The sequence below is a fragment of the Equus przewalskii genome, chromosome 1 (genome assembly GCF_037783145.1).
Source record: "Equus przewalskii isolate Varuska chromosome 1, EquPr2, whole genome shotgun sequence".
Taxonomy (NCBI): domain Eukaryota; kingdom Metazoa; phylum Chordata; class Mammalia; order Perissodactyla; family Equidae; genus Equus; species Equus przewalskii.
Window position 1 is genome coordinate 110,594,823 of NC_091831.1, and position 19,440 is coordinate 110,614,262.

The 19,440-nt window shown below is 35.0% G+C and overlaps 1 protein-coding gene and 2 non-coding genes across 6 annotated transcripts in view; all 3 read left to right on the forward strand.

Moving 5' to 3' along the window:
• The window catches only part of SNRPN (small nuclear ribonucleoprotein polypeptide N), a 32,284-nt gene that overhangs the window by 8,798 nt on the left and 4,046 nt on the right, over positions 1-19,440 (forward strand). For 2 of the 4 annotated variants that reach the window (XM_070572120.1, XM_070572095.1), the window contains 7 exons: positions 192-303; positions 767-919; positions 1,513-1,651; positions 2,432-2,557; positions 2,645-4,360; positions 5,806-6,488; positions 11,679-19,354. In XM_070572120.1, coding sequence (XP_070428221.1) covers positions 192-303; positions 767-919; positions 1,513-1,651; positions 2,432-2,557; positions 2,645-2,682 — 568 coding nt within the window. In that variant the 3' untranslated portion in view covers positions 2,683-4,360; positions 5,806-6,488; positions 11,679-19,354. The remainder of the gene's footprint in view (positions 1-191; positions 304-766; positions 920-1,512; positions 1,652-2,431; positions 2,558-2,644; positions 4,361-5,805; positions 6,489-11,678; positions 19,355-19,440) is intronic. The other 2 variants (XM_070572106.1, XM_008541416.2) reach the window with 2 other exon arrangements.
• Positions 6,029-6,102, forward strand: LOC139078522 (small nucleolar RNA SNORD107). The gene has a single exon (XR_011531519.1). It is a non-coding gene; the product is annotated as a small nucleolar RNA SNORD107 (small nucleolar RNA).
• On the forward strand, positions 7,926-7,997 carry LOC139078521 (small nucleolar RNA SNORD108). Its single transcript, XR_011531517.1, has one exon. It is a non-coding gene; the product is annotated as a small nucleolar RNA SNORD108 (small nucleolar RNA).

Sequence of the window (19,440 nt, forward strand, 5' to 3'; positions counted from 1 at the left end):
TTTGACAGCAAAAGAGCTTTACTGTTCACCTTTATCAGTTGAGTCTAGATTTTTGGTCACAACTCAGTAACTGTTTGAGCCTGAGCATCTTGGCATCTGTTATTATCTTAATTGATTCCTAATGATCTGTAAATATTTTAGAGTAGAATAATCCCTAACTTATCTTACTGAAGTTTACTTCTGATTTATAGGCCAAAGAATGCGAAGCAGCCAGAGCGTGAAGAAAAGCGAGTTTTGGGTCTGGTGTTGCTGCGTGGGGAGAACTTGGTTTCCATGACTGTGGAGGGACCACCCCCTAAAGATGTAAGGAAGGTGTAGGGCAGGACAGAACATTAATGTGGAAGGGCATCACGTTACTTGAGATGTTTGCTAAAGCAGAGTACAACAGAGGCACAGTATTATGTACCTTTGTCAAGTAAAGTGTACCCAGCACTCGATGTCAGTTCTTGCTTGTCTATGCTTGAGGATTAAGGGTTTTCTGATGAATGCTTTTATGTGCTGGGTACTACCTAGATAAGGGAAGGAGCTTCTGATTTATTTTCTATTGGTAGGGTCATAAAAATATATATACTCATAATTTGATGAATGTGCATTTAATCTGCAGAATGCCTCCATGGTGCACTTCTCCATTTATTCCTTTGAATACAGAACTAATTTGAGATAGGTCGTGTGGGAAAATGGTGGGAAGGAGTGATCTTTTAGGAATAAGATTAATGATAAGTTTGGTAAATCATTTGATTTCAAGCTATAATTTTTCTTGTTTCAGACTGGCATTGCTCGAGTACCACTTGCTGGAGCTGCAGGAGGCCCTGGCGTTGGCAGGGCAGCTGGCAGAGGTGTTCCAGCTGGTGTTCCAATACCCCAGGCTCCTGCTGGGTTAGCAGGCCCTGTTCGAGGGGTTGGGGGGCCATCCCAACAGGTGAGGAACCAGGAGAAGGTTTTATATTATTGGGAGAAAGTGTCTAGAACTCGAGGCTGAGGAGATTTAAAAGCCTGAGTGTATACCCTCTACTGTGTAAGCAGCATATGCTATAGAGAGAACTGAGACACAAATACACATTAAGAAGGGAATAGATTAAAGCCATCTTGATATGAGCAATTTACCACTATTGGTGAGTAAAGAGAAATCTGGGTGGATAAAACAGAGTTGAGGAAATGCAAAAGGACTTACTAAATTAGAGGCATATTCAATTTAAAAGGGAATGCGTTAGTGAGCCAAGATTTTTTAAATGAGAATAATGGGAGAAGTGCAAAATTGCTGTAACAATTTCATATTTAATTAGGTCATGGACCACCAGTTATTTTCTGTGTTTGAGTAACGTGAGGATGTGTCTTACCTTTAATGTTTTTCTTTTTAAATTTTTTGTAAAATTGAGAGTCATAATAGTTTACATCATTGTGAAATTTCAGTTGTGCATTATTTCTTGTCTGTCACCACATAGGTGCTCCCCTTCACCCCTTATGCCCACCCTACACCCCACCTTTAATGTTTTTCTGACCGTGCCTTCTCAGGTAATGACTCCACAGGGAAGAGGCACTGTAGCAGCTGCTGCAGTTGCTGCTACTGCCAGCATTGCTGGAGCCCCAACTCAGTATCCACCAGGACGGGGGACTCCACCCACACCTGTGGGCCGAGCAACCCCACCTCCAGGTAAGGAATTGATGAACAGGAAGTAAAAGAATTTGGTTACGAGCTATAGGTAGGGGTCTGTGAAGAGATTGTATCATCTTGAGGAAGTGATGACTAACGATAACTCTCACTAAGAAGATACTGAATTAAGTAAACAATCCAGTATTGTTAACTATAGTCCCGTGCTGTACATTAGATCCCTGGAGCTTAATTATCTTATGGCTGAAAATTTGTACCCTTTAGTCTACGTCTCTGCCTTTCCTCCACTTCTCAGTGACTGGCATCCACCATTCTACTCTCCGTTTACATGAGTTCAATGTTTTGAGATTCCACGTATAAATGAGATTATACGGTATTTGTTTTCATCTGATTTGTAATTATGTGAGTGAAGAATGTGTTAACCAACCTTATTGTGGTAAATATCTCTCAATATATGTGTGCATCAGATCGTCACATTGTACATCTTAAACTTACACAGTGTTATATGTCAATTATATCTCAATAAAGCTGGGGGAAAATATTTTTTCATCTATTCAAAAAAAAAATGCTGAATTCAGACTCATCCTAAGTACCTAACTAGTTGCTTGGGATATGTTTCCCATTTCTGAATAGTGGTTTTTAATGAAAGGCTATGGACTCTTGAGTTGGGGATGACTTAACATGGTGATGGTCAAGGAGAAATGATTCAACTCTCTACTTGGTAACTGGGCCTGTTTCTTTAAATATTATCTTGTGTTTAATTCTGTCATCTTAGTTTAGCTGATTTATGAGGCTTTTATTGCTGCCATTTTTCTTTTCTAGGCATTATGGCTCCTCCACCTGGTATGAGACCACCCATGGGCCCACCAATTGGACTTCCTCCTGCTCGAGGGACGCCAATAGGCATGCCCCCTCCAGGCATGAGACCCCCTCCACCAGGAATTAGAGGTGAATGGATACACTTGTGCTCAGTGCTGCCAGCCAGAGCCCTGAATGTTTATGTGTTCTTTTCTAATTTTACTTTTTCTTTTCCAGGTCCACCTCCCCCAGGAATGCGTCCACCAAGACCCTAGGATACTATTGATTCTTCTTAGTCACTTTTCTCCTGCAGTGTGTCTTGTGAAACTGTGTAGAGTGATTGTGAGCTTTTGTCCCCTCTTTGCTGAATTAATATTAGCTAATAAATGCATAGAGCAATTAAACTGTGAGGTACTTGTACATTTTTTGGCCCATTCGTTTGTTGAGGTCAGAGTGATGACTGGGATTTTTCTGGTCTTGACATTATTGTGGATGAGGTGAATCCTGTTCAGCAACTCATATAATTTTCTCTTTAATTGTTATGACAAAATGGTTGTGCTTCTTGTTTGTTTCCTAACTTTCACTTTGTGCAGTGACTGGTGTCATTTAATATCTTTTACACATAAGGAACCTCTTGACCCAGGGGGGTTAAGTGGTTGAACTAAGACTCACACATGGCCTCTTGCACTTTACTATGCCGTACATAACTGAAGGGATGGGATGAAAGACCACCTATAAAAGGAAATTGTGGTACTGAATCAGACTTTGTTCATTAAATCAAGCATTTGGAATAGGAGGTACTCTTTTTTCCTTGAAAGGTTGCCTCAGTTAATGAGCTTTTACAGGTCCCTTGGGCCTTCTGTGATCAGAGTAGATGACATGATCCTGGAATAGTCATCATTCCCTACCAGTGAGTAAGTATTCACTTATAAATTTTTGAATTACGGCAGAGCCTGTGTATAGGGAGCCAGGGAGGTTATGTGTTTGAGGTAAGCTATGTTACTTAAAATAAAGATAACTTACACCCTAAAATATAGTTGACTCTAAACTACAGATTATCATCAACTGCATTACTTAGTGATTTACTGAAAGTATTCAGAGGAGCAGAGAGTCTTTTCCAGTAGTTAAGGAGTGTCCAAGTATCTAGTTCTCTTTGAGTTCGTTATGAAGCAATGAAATCACTTTTAAAAGGAAGAGGGAGGAGGATTTTAGGTTTTACGGCTAAGGTTTCAACTAGGCAATGAGTGAATCCTTATTGATTGTAGGAGTTAGCTTATAAAATACTGCAGTTAGAGATTGGTATTAAGCCTTAATAACCTAAGATGGGTAGACTGATTGTGTCTTTTAATTTTATCAGCAGATGTTGTATGTATGCCACCTTTTCCATCTTTTAATTCATGGCCTTTCAAGAAACAGTCTCCCAAGGAAAAGGGACCTTAAAAATGATTACCGTTGTCATCACCATCTTTATATACTTTATTATATACTTTATGTAGTCTGATCTCTCCCAAGTAGTTTCCAGGATTGATGGTCACTTTCAAGTAAGGAACATAATGTAGCCACGCCTTCCTTGGTTTAGGAGATTTATATGATACAGATGATACTTTTTTCAGAATTCATCAATGTTAAGAAACTTTCTGGCTACCGGAGCTGTAGGAAAAGTTCTTTATCTAGATCTCTGGAGGCAAAGCTGATATATGACAGCTACTTTTGCTCTAAAAATTATGTAGGTGGCATGTGAAGAGCCTTGTTTTCTAAGAAGTCTGTTCTGTGGACCAATTTCGAATAATTTGTGGTACTTTTTCTAGTTTTGGAAGGAAAACGTCCCTCTACATAGAACTGCTGGCATGGATGGCCCTTTGATTTTGGCATGAGCGATCGTGCAGCATGTTTGAGGAGAACCTGTTCTCTCATATTTCCTTAACTAAAGATGGCCTCTTTAGCAAGTTAGAGGTGAGTGACAGGAATTCAAGATTCTACAAGATGCTTCTAGTGGCTTTTTGGGTTTGGTGGTGATAATATTCTCTGCCTAGAGCTTCCTTGGATTTTTTTGAGAATTCTGACTGTGGGACATAGACTAAAAGACAACTCGGGAGACATATTTATATAATTGCACATAGGATGTAAAATAAGTGTGTGGCTCTTTTGTTACACGTTGATAGATCTGTGCTTTTGCAGGGTTCCCGTGGGCACACATAACAACATACTAGCTTTCAAATATTCGTTTTGCTCTAAATGAATTGTATTCTAAACATTTTAAAAGCAGTAAGTGCTTTCTGTCCCTTAGGATTTTTCCTACATTCCTGCATTCAAGTAAGTACGTGTTTCATCCAAAACACAGTTGGACAGTGATTTCCTGGTCACATTTATTAACTGTGACTCCATAAGTATATACACATTGCATTATCAATATAGTTTTTATTGTGGTTTACAGACAGTTTCAAATAGAATTCTGGGATTTAATAGTTATACTACCTTAAACCTTTATGTTTTTTTATTTGCGGTGGTCTGTGTTTATATGGTAGGTTAACTGGACTTGGTATAAATGCATGTCAAAAGTGATGTAGATCCCTTCATAAATTCATTGGTCCTCAATCATGTGATCGTGTCAAAATTTAGAAGTCCCATGATTTTTTTCCAGCTTCGTCAATATATAATTGATAAAAACCATCTAATTTTAAGATGTACAGCATGATGATTTGATATATATTGTGAAACGATTACCACAATAAATCTAGTTAACTCCTCTATCACTTCACATAGTTCACCATTGTATTTTTGTGGTGAGAACATTTAAGATCTACTGTCTTAACAAATTTTAAGTGTACAATACAATATTGTTAACAATAATCAGTATGCTATACGTTAGATCCCTAGAAGTTACTCATCTTATAATTGAAAGTTTATCCCTTTTGACCGACATCTCCCCATTTCCCCCAACCATAAGTTCCTGGCAACCACTATTCTACTGTTTCTATGAGTTCACCTTTTTTAGATTCCATATATGAGTGAGATCAGAAATCTTGTAATTTTTGTAATAAAACATTTTACTTCTTGTAGGTCTTTACTTGTAATAGAACAATTCAAGTATTTTATGGAATTAGGTGATAATACTTGTCTAGAGTTTTCATAATCTCATTTGAAAGATCAGAAAAACATACTGTGTTCATTTCAAATAAAACTTTTATTGATTTCAGCAAGTATTCATAGCCTCTGGTATATTATATGAAATTTTCAAATACATCTTACCCAGTTGATAATACATTGCTAGATTCTGTCTTAGTCATCTTTGCATTCCAATTCCTTTGAGACTGGCTATACATATAAAAATGCGCAGTACTTGAATTTTATTAAATAAGTAAAGCAAGGCATGTTATCATGGGTTTTTTGTGTTGCAGCTTTTTCAGTCTTAAGCAATGCCTTTTTGCCCGCTTAGTTGATGACTGAAAGGAAGAGAGAATTTGATCACTGAATTTTCTGACCTGTCATTGTGGATCCGACCAAGTAGTGTTGCAACAAGGCTGAAAATTGGATTAGCTGCATTTAGAAGAGAAACTTAAACCACTCCAGGTAAAATAACCTTGTAAAGAAAAAGTAAGACTATTTCAGAGGCCTTGGCTAGGTTCATGATGATACAGGACCTTGTCTGAACAAAGTGATTTCAAAATTTGAGCTTAAAATGACATTCTGAAATCCAGTCAGTGTGCCTCATTACTTTTCAGAGAACATTATTCTTGAGAGAATGTTGGCTTGACATGTGAAAACTTTGAATACTTAGAAATGGCAGGTGTAGTAGTACACTTTGCCAGTTACTCAGATACCCCTTTTTTATTTTCATAGATATTCTGGGATAATTCCTTTTTTTTTTTTTTTACTATATATATGTGCATGCTGATGAAAGCAAAAAAGAAAGCACATCCTTGCATCTGAGAAGGCACGCGTGTGGTGAGATGGAAGCAAGGACACGCAAAAAGGAAATTTAGCACCTCTTGGATCAAACCTTGAATGCCACAGTGCTAGGTGTTTAACTGATGTCCAGGAAGGAGAGAAACTAATATTATGATGAAATACAATGAATCTGGTAAGTACCTTCACACGGATGCTGTTGGTGTTTGTGCTAAAGTTTACTGATTGCATGTTCCCAACCTTTCTGAACCAGCTCCAGTTACCACATGAATGAAAAAGTGCTAGTTGTTGAGACCCAGCTTTGGTCTAAGATGAGACTTATATTTTTAGACGAATGATTAAGTTACATTCAGAGAGATTACTCTAATCCTTAATAAATCACCACTTTAATTATCTTGGCCAGACACAGATGGAGCTTTAGAAGTTTTGACTCTTTGTGAGTCAAGGGAATGAAATCAGCTTTTTGTACTTGTCAGTGCTGAATCCTGGAGAGAGGAACTGTTTGATAAATAGTATGCATTTCTTTGAATCAGGTTTTCAGTAACACAGTGTTTAATATTTATCTTCACTTGTATAGGTAATGGATCTTTTGTTATCTGTGACCGGCATTCTATGATTAGGTGCTTGTGCTTTGCTTATACTAGCTGTTAGGTGGTTAAGTAGTAAGGAAACAGATACTTTAGGAAAACCTATATAAAAAAAGGTACTGTGGACAGTTGAATATATCAAGATCTTATCTTTAAACAGTCATCTTAAATTTAAGAGGTGTGTGTGTACATATGAATAAATGATGTGGGTGTTGATACTATAACAAGTGAGTAGTTTATAGGGAAAAAGTGTTGGGGTTCAGAAGAATGCATTCTTTTTTAAATTTGTTTTGGTGAGGTAGATTTCACCCAGAGCTAGCATCCATTGTCAGTGTTCCTCCCTTTTAGCTTGGGGAGGATTACCCTTGAGCTAACATCTGTGCCAGTCTTCCTCTATTTTGTGTGTGGGATGCCTCCACAGCATGGCCTTATGAGTGGAGTAGGTCTACACCAGGATCTGAACCCGTGAACCTGGGCTGCCAAAGCAGAGGGTGTGGAACTTTCAATTATTCTGCCACAGGACCGGCCCAGAATACATTCTTTTCAAAGCGAGGTAGACACGTTTTTTCACAATTATTTTCCTTATCAAGTCCCTGTTTTCCTGCCAGAAAATTTAGTATTTTTATAACCTCTCAGATTTGTTTCATTTCTCTTAGTGTTCCTGATCCTAATCCTGGCTGGTAGGGATATGCCAGATGAATTGAGAGAAGTGAGCTACCTTGCTACTAACTGAATCAGATTAGAAGCATACAGTTGGGTGAGAAAGGAAAGAAATGATTTTGGGGTCTGTTGAGGTGTAGTGTTTGTCATAGGGTTATTTGACTTCGGATTTTTGGTGCAATTCAGAGTGGTCAGTTATTCTGGGAGAATGGATACAGTGGTAGTTGCTGGTTTAGCCCCATCCAAATAACCCCATTCTTGGGATGATGCTTCTTTAGAAGTGAAATAAAGAAAATTCCTTTTAAATATGAATCCCTGGAAGAGGATCAATTTTTGGGTTTTTCTTTTGGAGGAAGGGAGGATTGGCTTTATGATCAGACTCATTGTTTCTTGAGCCTAATGACAGCTTTCATTCTTGCAAAGGGAAATCTGAGGTCCAGCCAATCTAATTTATGATGGGTGCAATTTGGTGAGAGAGTAATGGAAGGAATGAGTTAGCAGTAGACACAGAATGCAGTGGTAGATGAAAGGAAGAGAAAAAGGAAAAAAACAAGGTTTAAAGTTATTGTAGCATGTCCTTGTCTTGTTCAAGTGAGAAGGGAGACATGTAGATTTAGAGCAGTATCTGGATTGTTTTGATTGTTTCCATTGTTGGCAGTAGGAAAGCTCCCCTGTTTGACTACTGGAACAGTTGGGGTAACTTAGGAGTCAGAATTACCATTTACCTGCTATATTCTGTTCAGCTTCAGTGTGTGGGTCTCAGGCTGCTTTGTCATGGTAGGTTCTGTGTCCTTTCTTGTTGACTGTTGGCAATATTGTGTCTTCTGTTGAGATGATTGTGATGAGCAAGATTTGCTCAAATGTCTGTTCCTGCAGTGGTTAGTTAAATGGATAAAGAGTTGTACATTTCTAGGCAGCTTCGATTAAATCAAACTTTTGTACGTATGGGAGTCATTTCAAGGGCTTGTACAGTTTGGGTCAGAGTTTCTGATTCAGTAGGTCTAGGTCTGACAGATGCTGCTGGTTTAGGTACCACATATGGAGAACAACTGAATTTTATTCAGAATTAAATATGTATTTTCTGAAAGTGCTATTATGATTGCTAATTTATATGGATAACATAAGTAAATATGTTATAGAATATTTATAAGTATGAAAATGAGCAGGGAATTTTAAAGGAAAAGTAGTTGTCTTATAATCAATTTCAGTGCAAAATACTGTATTTTTTTCTTGCAAGATAATAAAAAAATAGAAGTGACTAATAAGAGTCATTGGGGTCAAATGTGTGATAGGGGAAACAATCCTACAATTTATTTGAGAATATGAATCTATGTATCTTATAACAAAATGCCAATGTACTTTAAATTATGTACCTCATTTGAGGAAACCTATTTTTGCTAATTTTCTTAATAATCAACTATACATTTCCATTAAGTTTATGTTGAATAAAAATGACCAATAAACACAAACTTCCAAAAATCAGTAGATATTTTTAAAGCTTTCTTTTTAGAAGATTGTCACCTGAGCTAACATCTGTTGCCATTCTTCTTTTTTCCTTCTTCTCCTCCTCCCCAAAGCCCCCCAATACATAGTTGTATATTCTAATTGTGAGTGCCTCTGGTTATGGTATGTGGGGTGCCACCTCATCATGGCTTGATGAGTGGTGCCATGTCTGCACCCAGGATCTAAACTGGCAAAACCCTGGGCTGCTGAAGCAGAGTGCACAAAGCTATCCACTCTGCCATGGGATTGGACATTTTTAAGAGTAGTGGCTGGCCCCATGGCCGAGTGGTTAAGTTCTCCTGCTCTGCTTCGGTGGGCCAGGGTTTCACTGGTTTGGATCCTGGGCGCGGACGTGGCATGGCTCATCAAGCCATGTTGAGGCAGCGTCCCATATAGCAAAACCAGAGACACTCACAACTAGAATATACAACTATGTACTGGGAGGCTTTGGGGAGGAGGAGAAGAAAAAAAAAGATTGGCAACAGATGTTAGTGCAGATGCCAATCTTTAAAAAAAAAGAGTAGATACGATCTTAGTGAATAGTGTGTTGATTTCTTAGACATAGTAATTTCTGCCTAATGCACTTTTGGGGTAAGGTTTATCCAGTTTTTCTTCTATGTTAGTCATAGAACTATGCATAATTTGAATTACTTGGCATATAGGCATATGTTTTGTTTTATTTTAAGCATCCACTTCTAAATCATTTTAAGTGGGCCATAAACTGGCAATACCAATGGATTTCTGGGTGTTGAGTTTGAGAAATACTGTTTTCTTAGGAAATGTCAACATATGTTATTGTTTGGCTGCAGATACTCCAGTGGCTATATTTAGTTATTGAAATCTGATATTCTAATGATGCTTCTCTATGGGAATAGTGTTATAATGGACTGTCCACTTATAAATTTTGAAAATTAGCCACTTTATTTGGGATTCCTCCAGGTTTGAAAGTGCTGAAGAATGTAGATACATAGATATAGAGGAAGTCAGAGTCACTCCCCATCCTATTGCAACTGAAGAAGGAACCTAGGCTTTAAACAAGGAGACTTCTTTTCTGTGGCTTGGACTGAAAAGAATAAGAAATTACACAGGATTTTAAAAAAATTATAACTTAAGATTTCTGTGAGAATAAATTATTGCAGTGATACTGATTTTATTATTTTTGTAGCATGGAAAATTTGGGGCATGGTATTTTTCTCATTATCCTTTGCATAATGTGTAGCCCTCTCTAGTCTTGGCTGGAGACTGTGGCTTTGAATTTAGATAGATTGGTTGTTTTCTTGGCTGAGTGAATTATGATCCCACGTGATGTCAAAATAGCAACAGAAATATCCCATCCCTCAAAAATTGCTGAAGTCACAAGGAAGAAACTTTCATGAAAGCCTCGACTTAGTGAATAATAATTTTGTTTGTGTAAGGTTGTAATATGGCAAGATTTGGAAAAATGCTTACAAGAAGACATAGACCGACTTTTCTGGTATTCTTTCTTTATGAGAGGAACAAAACATTAATGGTTCACTAGAGGCTTTGGTAGCATTTATTACTGTTCTCTAAGGCCCAGCATAATAATTAGCATCTAGTAGGTGTTTGATGGATAGTTAATAATTTCGTTATATTGGTGTATTATTATAGTTATTGGTAGAATCAATGCATGAATGAACAAAAAGTACAAGAAATTTGCGTTATAGGAAAAATTTGGCTTCCAGTTTAACCCTTGATTTTCTCATTCTTTGTAAGGGTTTGAGTCAAGAAATGAGTGCATTTTATTGTGCCGTGTTTCTGGGAATGGAATTGGGTGATAGTATCTTACACCCAATTTGCCTCTTCCATCAATTAGAGAAATACTTAAATGGAATGACAAATTTTGATTTGAGGCTTTGGTGGAAAGAGAAAAGGGTGTTTCTTAAGGTTGTCTACTCTTTTTATTGCATGCCTCCACCTGTTTCAGACTAGCTCACTGGAGAAGAAATCTTCCATGTTATAAAAGAAAAGAAAACCCACATGTTCATTTGAACTTATCCCTTGTACAAATCTCTTAAAAATCAAGAGGACATCGTTGTTGAAGATTATATGACAGTTGATTTGTTAGTGGGTAGTGTAGTACTTGACCGCATAAAAATATGTGAAAATGTGTCATATTATTTACGTTGGCATAATATATTGGTTATTTATTCCCTTGGTTTTTGTAATGTTTAACATAAACATCTTCTGCAGCTCAGTGTAAAAGACCTGAACCAGTTGTTTCTAAAATGACAAAAATGTAGTGATAATTCAAAGAAGAAAATAATAGCAAAATAATAGCAAGTAAACATGAAATATCTCAAACTCACTTAAACATCCTTTTAAAATCATTCTATGATACATTTGACTGTCAATTTTACAAAGATGTAAAAAGGTGATGCAAACTAGGAGGTGAGGATGTGGCTGTCTTACATGGACTTGAATGGACTTTAGGAAAGATGGACAAGGATTTCATCCAGAAACTTAGGAAATTTATTGCACAATAGATACTGTTTAGACTTCTTTAGATGGCTGCTCTATTTGAGCTACCTTTCTATTTGAGAGTTTTGTTGTCTTTTAACTGTATTAAAACTTCTAACTGGTCGCTTTACTTCTAGCCTCAGATTCTCTAATTCATCTATCTGCCAAAGCAGTCTTTTGGAAAGATGACCACCACATCATGTTTCTTCATCAGTCTGCAGTTGACATGTTTCAGGAGTATTAGAAATAAGCAATAATCAGAGGACAAGGATTATATAAACTGATAATATTTACAGCCTCTTTTGCCACTGTCAAAACTGGAAATTTTCCACTTTTAGTCACTGAACTTTTGGATTCTTAAATTTTGAGACATTCTTTCACACTTAGCCTCTGCATAAGAATCTTTAGAAGTTTGTACAGCAGGAAGCAACGTGACTGCAACCCAGGAAGATTTAGAGTAGATTTGCAAATCTTTTTTCCATTAACATAGGTAAGTAAGCAGGAGAGACTAGCCTGAGTGACTGCTCCTGCATTCATAAAACTGTAGTTTTCAAATTCTTCTGGAGTATTCTGAGCAATTTTACTTACAGACTGCTATCGAAGTTTAAACCTCATGCTGATTTAAGGGGTCTTTGGTCAGGGCACCTGTGTAGAGCCACTCTCTTGATCCTCGACTCTGCTCATTTGCCTGGTCCAACAGCATCAGGACAGCATCTCATTCCGCATTCCTCCCAAAAATGGAAGTGTGTGAGGGGGTATCTACTGAATTGAAAATTATTTCAAGTGGATAAAACGAGAGTAGTATTGGGCTAGTCTGGACAATGTCAAGTACACACAAGCCAACCTTGCAGGAATATGTGGATAGAAAGGGAAGAACAGCACATCTTGAATTCAGCTAGAAACTTCACCAGCTACATCATCACAGACAAAATAAAAATAGATTTATACTCTTCTGAACTTCATCTTGCCTTTCAAATGTTTACATTTGGATTTGAGGGGGGAAAAACCGTGTCTTGCTTGCTATGGAGTATCAACTTGCCTTCAAAAGATTTACCAGTAAAAGCCTTGCATATGTGATATTTGTATGTGTATGTGATAAACAGATCTTAGTGTGGGCCTCCCCTCCGACACCCCTGCTGGAGCTAGCATTTTAAAGCAGCTTGGAATCTGATCCTATTAACTACTGGACATATATAGCATAAGAATTTATTGAAATACTTCGGAAAATTGTGTTTGGGTAATATGATTGAAATGGAAATATAACATACTAAGTGAATGATGAATATATATGAACTGTATATTGCATATTAGGAAATGAAGAGAATGAAAATTTCAACATGGGATAGTTTTATTGTATTCTCTTTTAGCTTAGTTTTTCTTGGACTCTAATACTGAAGCATAGAGACTTACATTTATAAACATGAATCTACTATTTTTAGATACTTTTTAAATCGTTGCTGTGATAATAGAGCTGGTTTCCTAGGGAAGTTTCTAAAAATATGTTTGGTAAAATCGTATCTCACAAAGATTTTTGGAAGGAATTCTGTGGACATTTTGTAAAGCTATACATAATTCTCTATTCATTGTTTGAGCGCTTATGGATAGGAGAAAAGAAATGGGCATGGTGAGTGTCTAATACGTTAATCAGGAAAAAAAAGTTAAGGCACTAGTTATTCATGTGCATTTTGAGAATGCTTTGTATGAAATAACAATATAATTGCTTTGTGACATTTCTTAGTGTATTGTGATTGCTAACAGAGTTTGCTAAAATACATAGAAATATTTTAATAGATGATTATAGAAATAGAATAATTAGAATACCTCTGAATGATGTGTATTTATAATCATTTGATCGGATTATTGCTGTGGGTTTTTTGCGGGGAGTAGGATTGTTCTGCATACAACTGTCTGTAAGAAATTTTATTAAGGCTGCTTTATGTGGATGTAGATGTTATTCTGTAAATGGTCTTTATATGTTAGAATTTGTATGGCATTAGATTTTATTCTCAAAATGAGATTGTTGCACAAGAGGCCAGCCTCAATGAACACTTTGCCTGTTCAGGGTTGAGTGGGCTTTTTATTGCTCTGTATACACATGAAAAAAGTACTGTTATATCATCTTATCAAGCATAGAAGTGGCTGACATTTTGGTCATTTCAATTGTTAAAATATAATTTTGTTGCTTGCTGAGAGGTGTTTCTAGACTGCTTTGTAAAAGAGCTGAATTCAGGAGATAGAGAATAAGACGTTTTGGAGGGCTGTGTATGTATATATGCATGCATATATACAAGGAGAGTTCTTGAACAGCCTCCAGGCGTTACTCCATGCTCAGATGTTGGTAATCTACATATGTTTTGTAAAATATTCTAATGTTAAAGAGAGGTAGACTTTTCCCCTTCCACCACTGCAGTTGTTTAAATTGCCTCTGAACATTAATTCATTTCTGGTAGATATTGTTATACATTTTGTTATAAACTGTTATTAATGTTAGATATTTTTGTTTAACATCTAGTTTTCTACATGTATAGACATCATTGTAAATTCATTTGAACTTATAAAGGTAGAACCATTTTTGTTTGCCAAAAGAGATGGTTAGATCTAGCCTCTGTGTTCATTGAATCAGTAGGTTCTATTTTTAGGTTGTGGTAAATACAATGTGTAGTATCTCATCTAACATGTCATTGTTTTATGACAAGATTCATCATGGTGGAAATGTCCTTGTAACTGGTGGTCTGCCTTTGCTTATTGGTTTTAGAAACGTTTGCACACAAATAACACAGTCCTTTGTATAACATAGAGAAACCTCTACTTGTGGTAAAATAGCATAGGTTACAAAAGTTTTCAGTTGCCGGTGAAATTTAACTTTTAATAATAGTGAATTGTTATTTTAAAGTACTTAGTTGATTAAGCAATTTATAAGTTTTTATGGGAAATGTTAGCAATGGCGTATCAAATCTGAGTTCATTAAATCATGAGCCGATCAAAAGAATGTTTATGTATTATGTGTATATAATGGACATAGTTATTTTTTAAAGGATAAGAATACTATATCTGCATGTTTCGTAAGTATATTAATTGTAGAATGAAAACTTACCCAAATGGTTGTCACATTGTCACTATGAGTAAATAATTGGGCAGCTGAAGGGGTTTTTGTTAGATAGTTGTGTGTAAAAAGTTAGAATATGTAATAGTTTTGCTTTAAACTTTCAGTTCTTGATTTATAGGGATTGCTTACATATACATATGGGGGTGTGTGTATGTGTGTATATATATATATACACACATGCATGCACATATGTACATATATGTGTATGAAACAAGTGTTTATTAAAATTCAGAAAATAGAAACATCATTTTTTGGCCAAATAATTGTCATTCGGGCTTTAGTCTATGTTCTTTGGGTTGTTTGAGGGTAGATGATATAGGAAGTTTTAGTTTTTGAACTTTATTTAGTACCTGGAGGATACTGTGAGGCTGCTAGATATATGGTAGACAAATGTTAGTCTTTGTTTTATAACATCTGCATAGGATTTGCTAATAGGCATACATTTTTGAAGATCAAACCGATATAGACAAAGGTGAAAACACTTTACGTTGGTAAATTGAATTCCTATACTGAGTCCATTTGGGATGTATTTGGTTGATGGGGATTATATTTTTACTTTGATTCATGTATCGAAGATAAATGTCATTTTATAAAACATTTTTGAATATGTAACTTCTGTCAATTTTGAAAATATGTTTTTATTGAAATGTTAAAGGTAGAATTACTGTTTGAACATAGGTGCAGTAGAATGAGCATATTCATGAGTTTGGCTTGATTTTAAGGGTTTTTGTTTATTTTTGTGTTTTGAGTTTTTTAATTAGATCTTTTTTGTTAGTATATGTCATTGCCATTCATATTTTTAAATATGTAACTTGTATGATTTTTCTTATCTAATTTTTTGATTGATAAATGTTGGGACAGAGCAGGGAAGCATTTGACTGCTGTATATATGATAGACAAGCTTCTTGTATAACATCTTAACTTCCTAGGCATGTAGAAACATCCTCTTCATATGCAGGCACATGCACACACACATGAACACACACACACACTCTAAATATATTCATGTTGAACTATAGTTATCTTTAAAACACCTTTTCTTTCTAGAAATGTAGACATTGCTGATAGAATATACTTTTAAATATCAGGAACTTTTTTATCAGTATAGTAATTAGCGTTTTTTGCATGTTCAGTGGTTTGTGGTGACGGATATGGACAAGGGTGTTGGATGTTTTCTGATCTCATGTCTGTAGTATATGATGCTTTAGCTTTATTCTTTTTGGTTTATAGAGATTGTGGACATCCGTATGTTTCAGTCATGCGGTTTTAAACTGTAAGGTTGAAACGCTTAACTTTTGCAAATGTTTTTAGAAACTATATGGCTTGGTCTTTTTTTTTTTAAATAACTGAGTTTATAATAGTTGCTTTATAACGTTTTGAGTGTGAATGTATAGAACTGTTGATAAACGGAATGATAGAGGTTAGAACCAGTTTCTTTTGATATTTTTAGTTCACCCATATGGAGTCTTCATTGGACTGCTGGGATCCTTAAAGACAAATTACCATAATTGAGTTAAAACTCTCTGAGCTATATTCTTGTTCCTTATGTATATATTATCATGTTAGGGAGAAGATCGTGACATTTAAAAGTTCTTTTACATCATATTTTCATTTAAAAGAAAAATTAGATTATAAACATTAAATTGTTTCCATTTTATATAAAAATATCTGTCAGTTTCAGGAACATGTAGGTATATCTTATTTTCCAGGTGTACTGAAGTTAATTATGCAATTCAGTTTTCTAAAGAACATTTTATAAAATCTCTGAGTTATGTACTTCTTTGTTTATCTGTTACATGGCAATAACCAAGATAATTTTGTAAATAATGGCAAGTAAGATAGTTAATTTTAAATATCTAGTATTTCTACATGTATTGAGAGTCTCACAAAGTATAATTTTGTAAATATTCATTGTAAATGTGTTCTCTTGTCTTCTAAAATTAACGTGGCAATGAAACTGATTGTTGATAAACAGACTCTTGGGGTTATACAAAATTAATCGTATATTAATTTGGTCGTTAGAAGGAATTGACAGGATTTTGCGTTTACCTCATTCTCATATAGAAGAATAGTTTCTATTGTATCAAATATGAATTGTATATTAAAAAAACTTAGACAATGTAAATTTATGTGGTATTTCTGGATGTAGTGAACTTCCTCACTTATTTCTTTAATGTTGCTTAATTTTTTTAGAACAGTTTTAGGTTCACAGCAAAATTGAAGGGAAGGTACAGAGATTTCCCTTAGACCTTTTACCGCAACACATCTGTAATCATCCCCTTTATCAGCATTCTCCAACAGAGTAGTACATTTGTTACAATTGGTGAACCTACATTGATACATTGCAATCACTCAAAACTCATAGTTTATGTTACGGTTTACTGTTGGTGTTGTACATTCTATGGGTTTGGACAAATCTGTGATAACTTGGATCCATCACTGCCCCGAAAGTCCTCCGTGCTCTGCCTATTCATACCTCCCCATATATTTTTTTCTTTTGTTTTTAACATTCAGCATATAAATGACTTTATCAAGGAGATTTTCTACTACCTCTTGGAACTATACACGGTTCTGTATGTGTTCCCTTGGTTGCATGACAATATTCAAGACAACTTTGTAAATAATAGGATGTAAATTTTTAATTTTTAACATCTAGTTTTTCTAGATGTGTAGAGTCTCACAAAGTATAATTTTGTAAATAATTCATTGTAAAATATCATGGTTTCATTATTTTCTTTCCAATGTCTTAGTGAAATTGATATCTAAGTCATAATTTTGTAGTTGTACTGCTTGATATTAGGCATTATATACTTTAAACATAGGAAATGTTATATAAGAAATTTTGTTTTCCCTCTTTGAATGATAGTTTTGTATTTCAACTGCATGACAACATTCAAGACAACTTTGTAAATAACAGATGTAGTATTTTGAAAGAATGTGGTTTTTCTAGATGAATGGAGTTTCACAAACATAAATCTGTAAATATTTCATTGTAAAATATCATAAATTGTCTCATGTAAATGTTTTGGCTGTGTAATTAATTAATAATTGGCCTCTTAGGGCTGTTTAACATTTTGGTGTTTGTTCACTGAGTTTTGGGAAGAGAGATAGACACATCCCCTCAGATTGTTAAGCTTTCATGTAGAAGAAAACATTAGATTGTATACTTAGAACAAACAAAGAAAAATACCCCTGGATGTATTTTTAATTTTAGGAAGAAAAAGGAAGACATGAGAAGGAATCATCATTTTAAATCACAGATTCACAGGAGATTCTCACATTGCTAAAGTAATTGTCACTTTGCTATACTATATAAATTTACTCTTTACAAATTTATATATGTATATGCATAGATATAAAGGTATATATACACATATACAGGTAAAATTACTTTTAGGGATATAGATTTGATAATACTCTCTTTTGTCATTTGTTAACTTATTGCTTCACATTTTTTTTGAAAACAATGGAGATAGTATTTTAATTCTAAGCTTAAACATTTCTAGAGGCCCACTTCATGTTATAGCTACATGTATGTTAATTTTTTATATAAAATGATTAAGTAGCTCTATATCTGTTTCCTAGTCTGTTTCCATATATACACATATATGTGAACAGAATTCCTCTGATAATGAATATTTTAAAAAATTTTTGAGGACCTTTAAAATTTTCCAGTGAATAGTTATATTTGATATGTGATAGTCAGAAACAAATGTCAAAAGTCTTTCATCTCAGTTGCCTCTAATATAAATTATGAAAATTTCTTAGATTCTATTCAGTGTTCATCAAAGTATAAATCAGTGTACCTTTTTAAACAGTTTGGCACTGACGATAATAATTGAGTATGTAAAACTTTTAAAATGGTATAACTTGCTCTTGATTTTATCTATTGCAACTCTCAAAGAAGAAAGTATGTTTTGTAGATTGAGATGACAAATAATTTGAACATCTGAAATCCTCATCAATAAAAGGTCGTAGTGATTACAGCTTATTGGTCACATGAATGTAATTCAAATACTGAAAAAAAAATTCTCGTATGGAAGGCTGTTTTTAGGTCATATTTAAAATTGTCATTTTTGAACAAACATCAATTAATTGTGTTTACAATGGTGTCTATATGCCTCCAGTTTTTCAAACTGAAGTGTTAATGGTTACTATTCCTGGGGAATGGGATTATCCTGGTATGATTATCGTGTTAAGTAATGCTTACTGGTCAGTGTTATTTTAATGGTGATTATTTTACCATTTTTTGGAATTTTTGTACATGTATAATTTAAATAGTAAAACATTGTTTATGTATTTGTATGTTGCTACATGACAATCTAAAATGAATATATGAATTATTAAATAAAAACATATCTGGAAGGACGTATGAAAAAGTTTTAACATAACTGTATAGAGATAGAGGAATAGAAGGACTGCTTCTACTTTCTGCATTTGAAATTTTAAAGCTATTTCAAAAGGAACATTTAAACAGAGGGAATTTTAAAGATACCAGCAGTTTGTGCCTGTCTTCGTCCTTGCCTCTCGACATCTTGGGATTTGGGGCTGTTGTATCCAACTTTGTATTCTCAGTGGCCATTATGAGTGGTTTTTGAGTGGTCATGAAGAGCATGTGATTTAGAGACTTGTGCAGCAGAGAGTTTTACAGAGTGAACACAGAGTATTGGATCACCCAAGGAAAGAAGGGAGAAGATGGGATTTGAGGTAGGTACTAAACAATTCTATTTGGGTTGACAAAAAAGATGAGGGATGAAAATAGTCCTTGAAATTTTCTTTAAAGGGTAAATTTG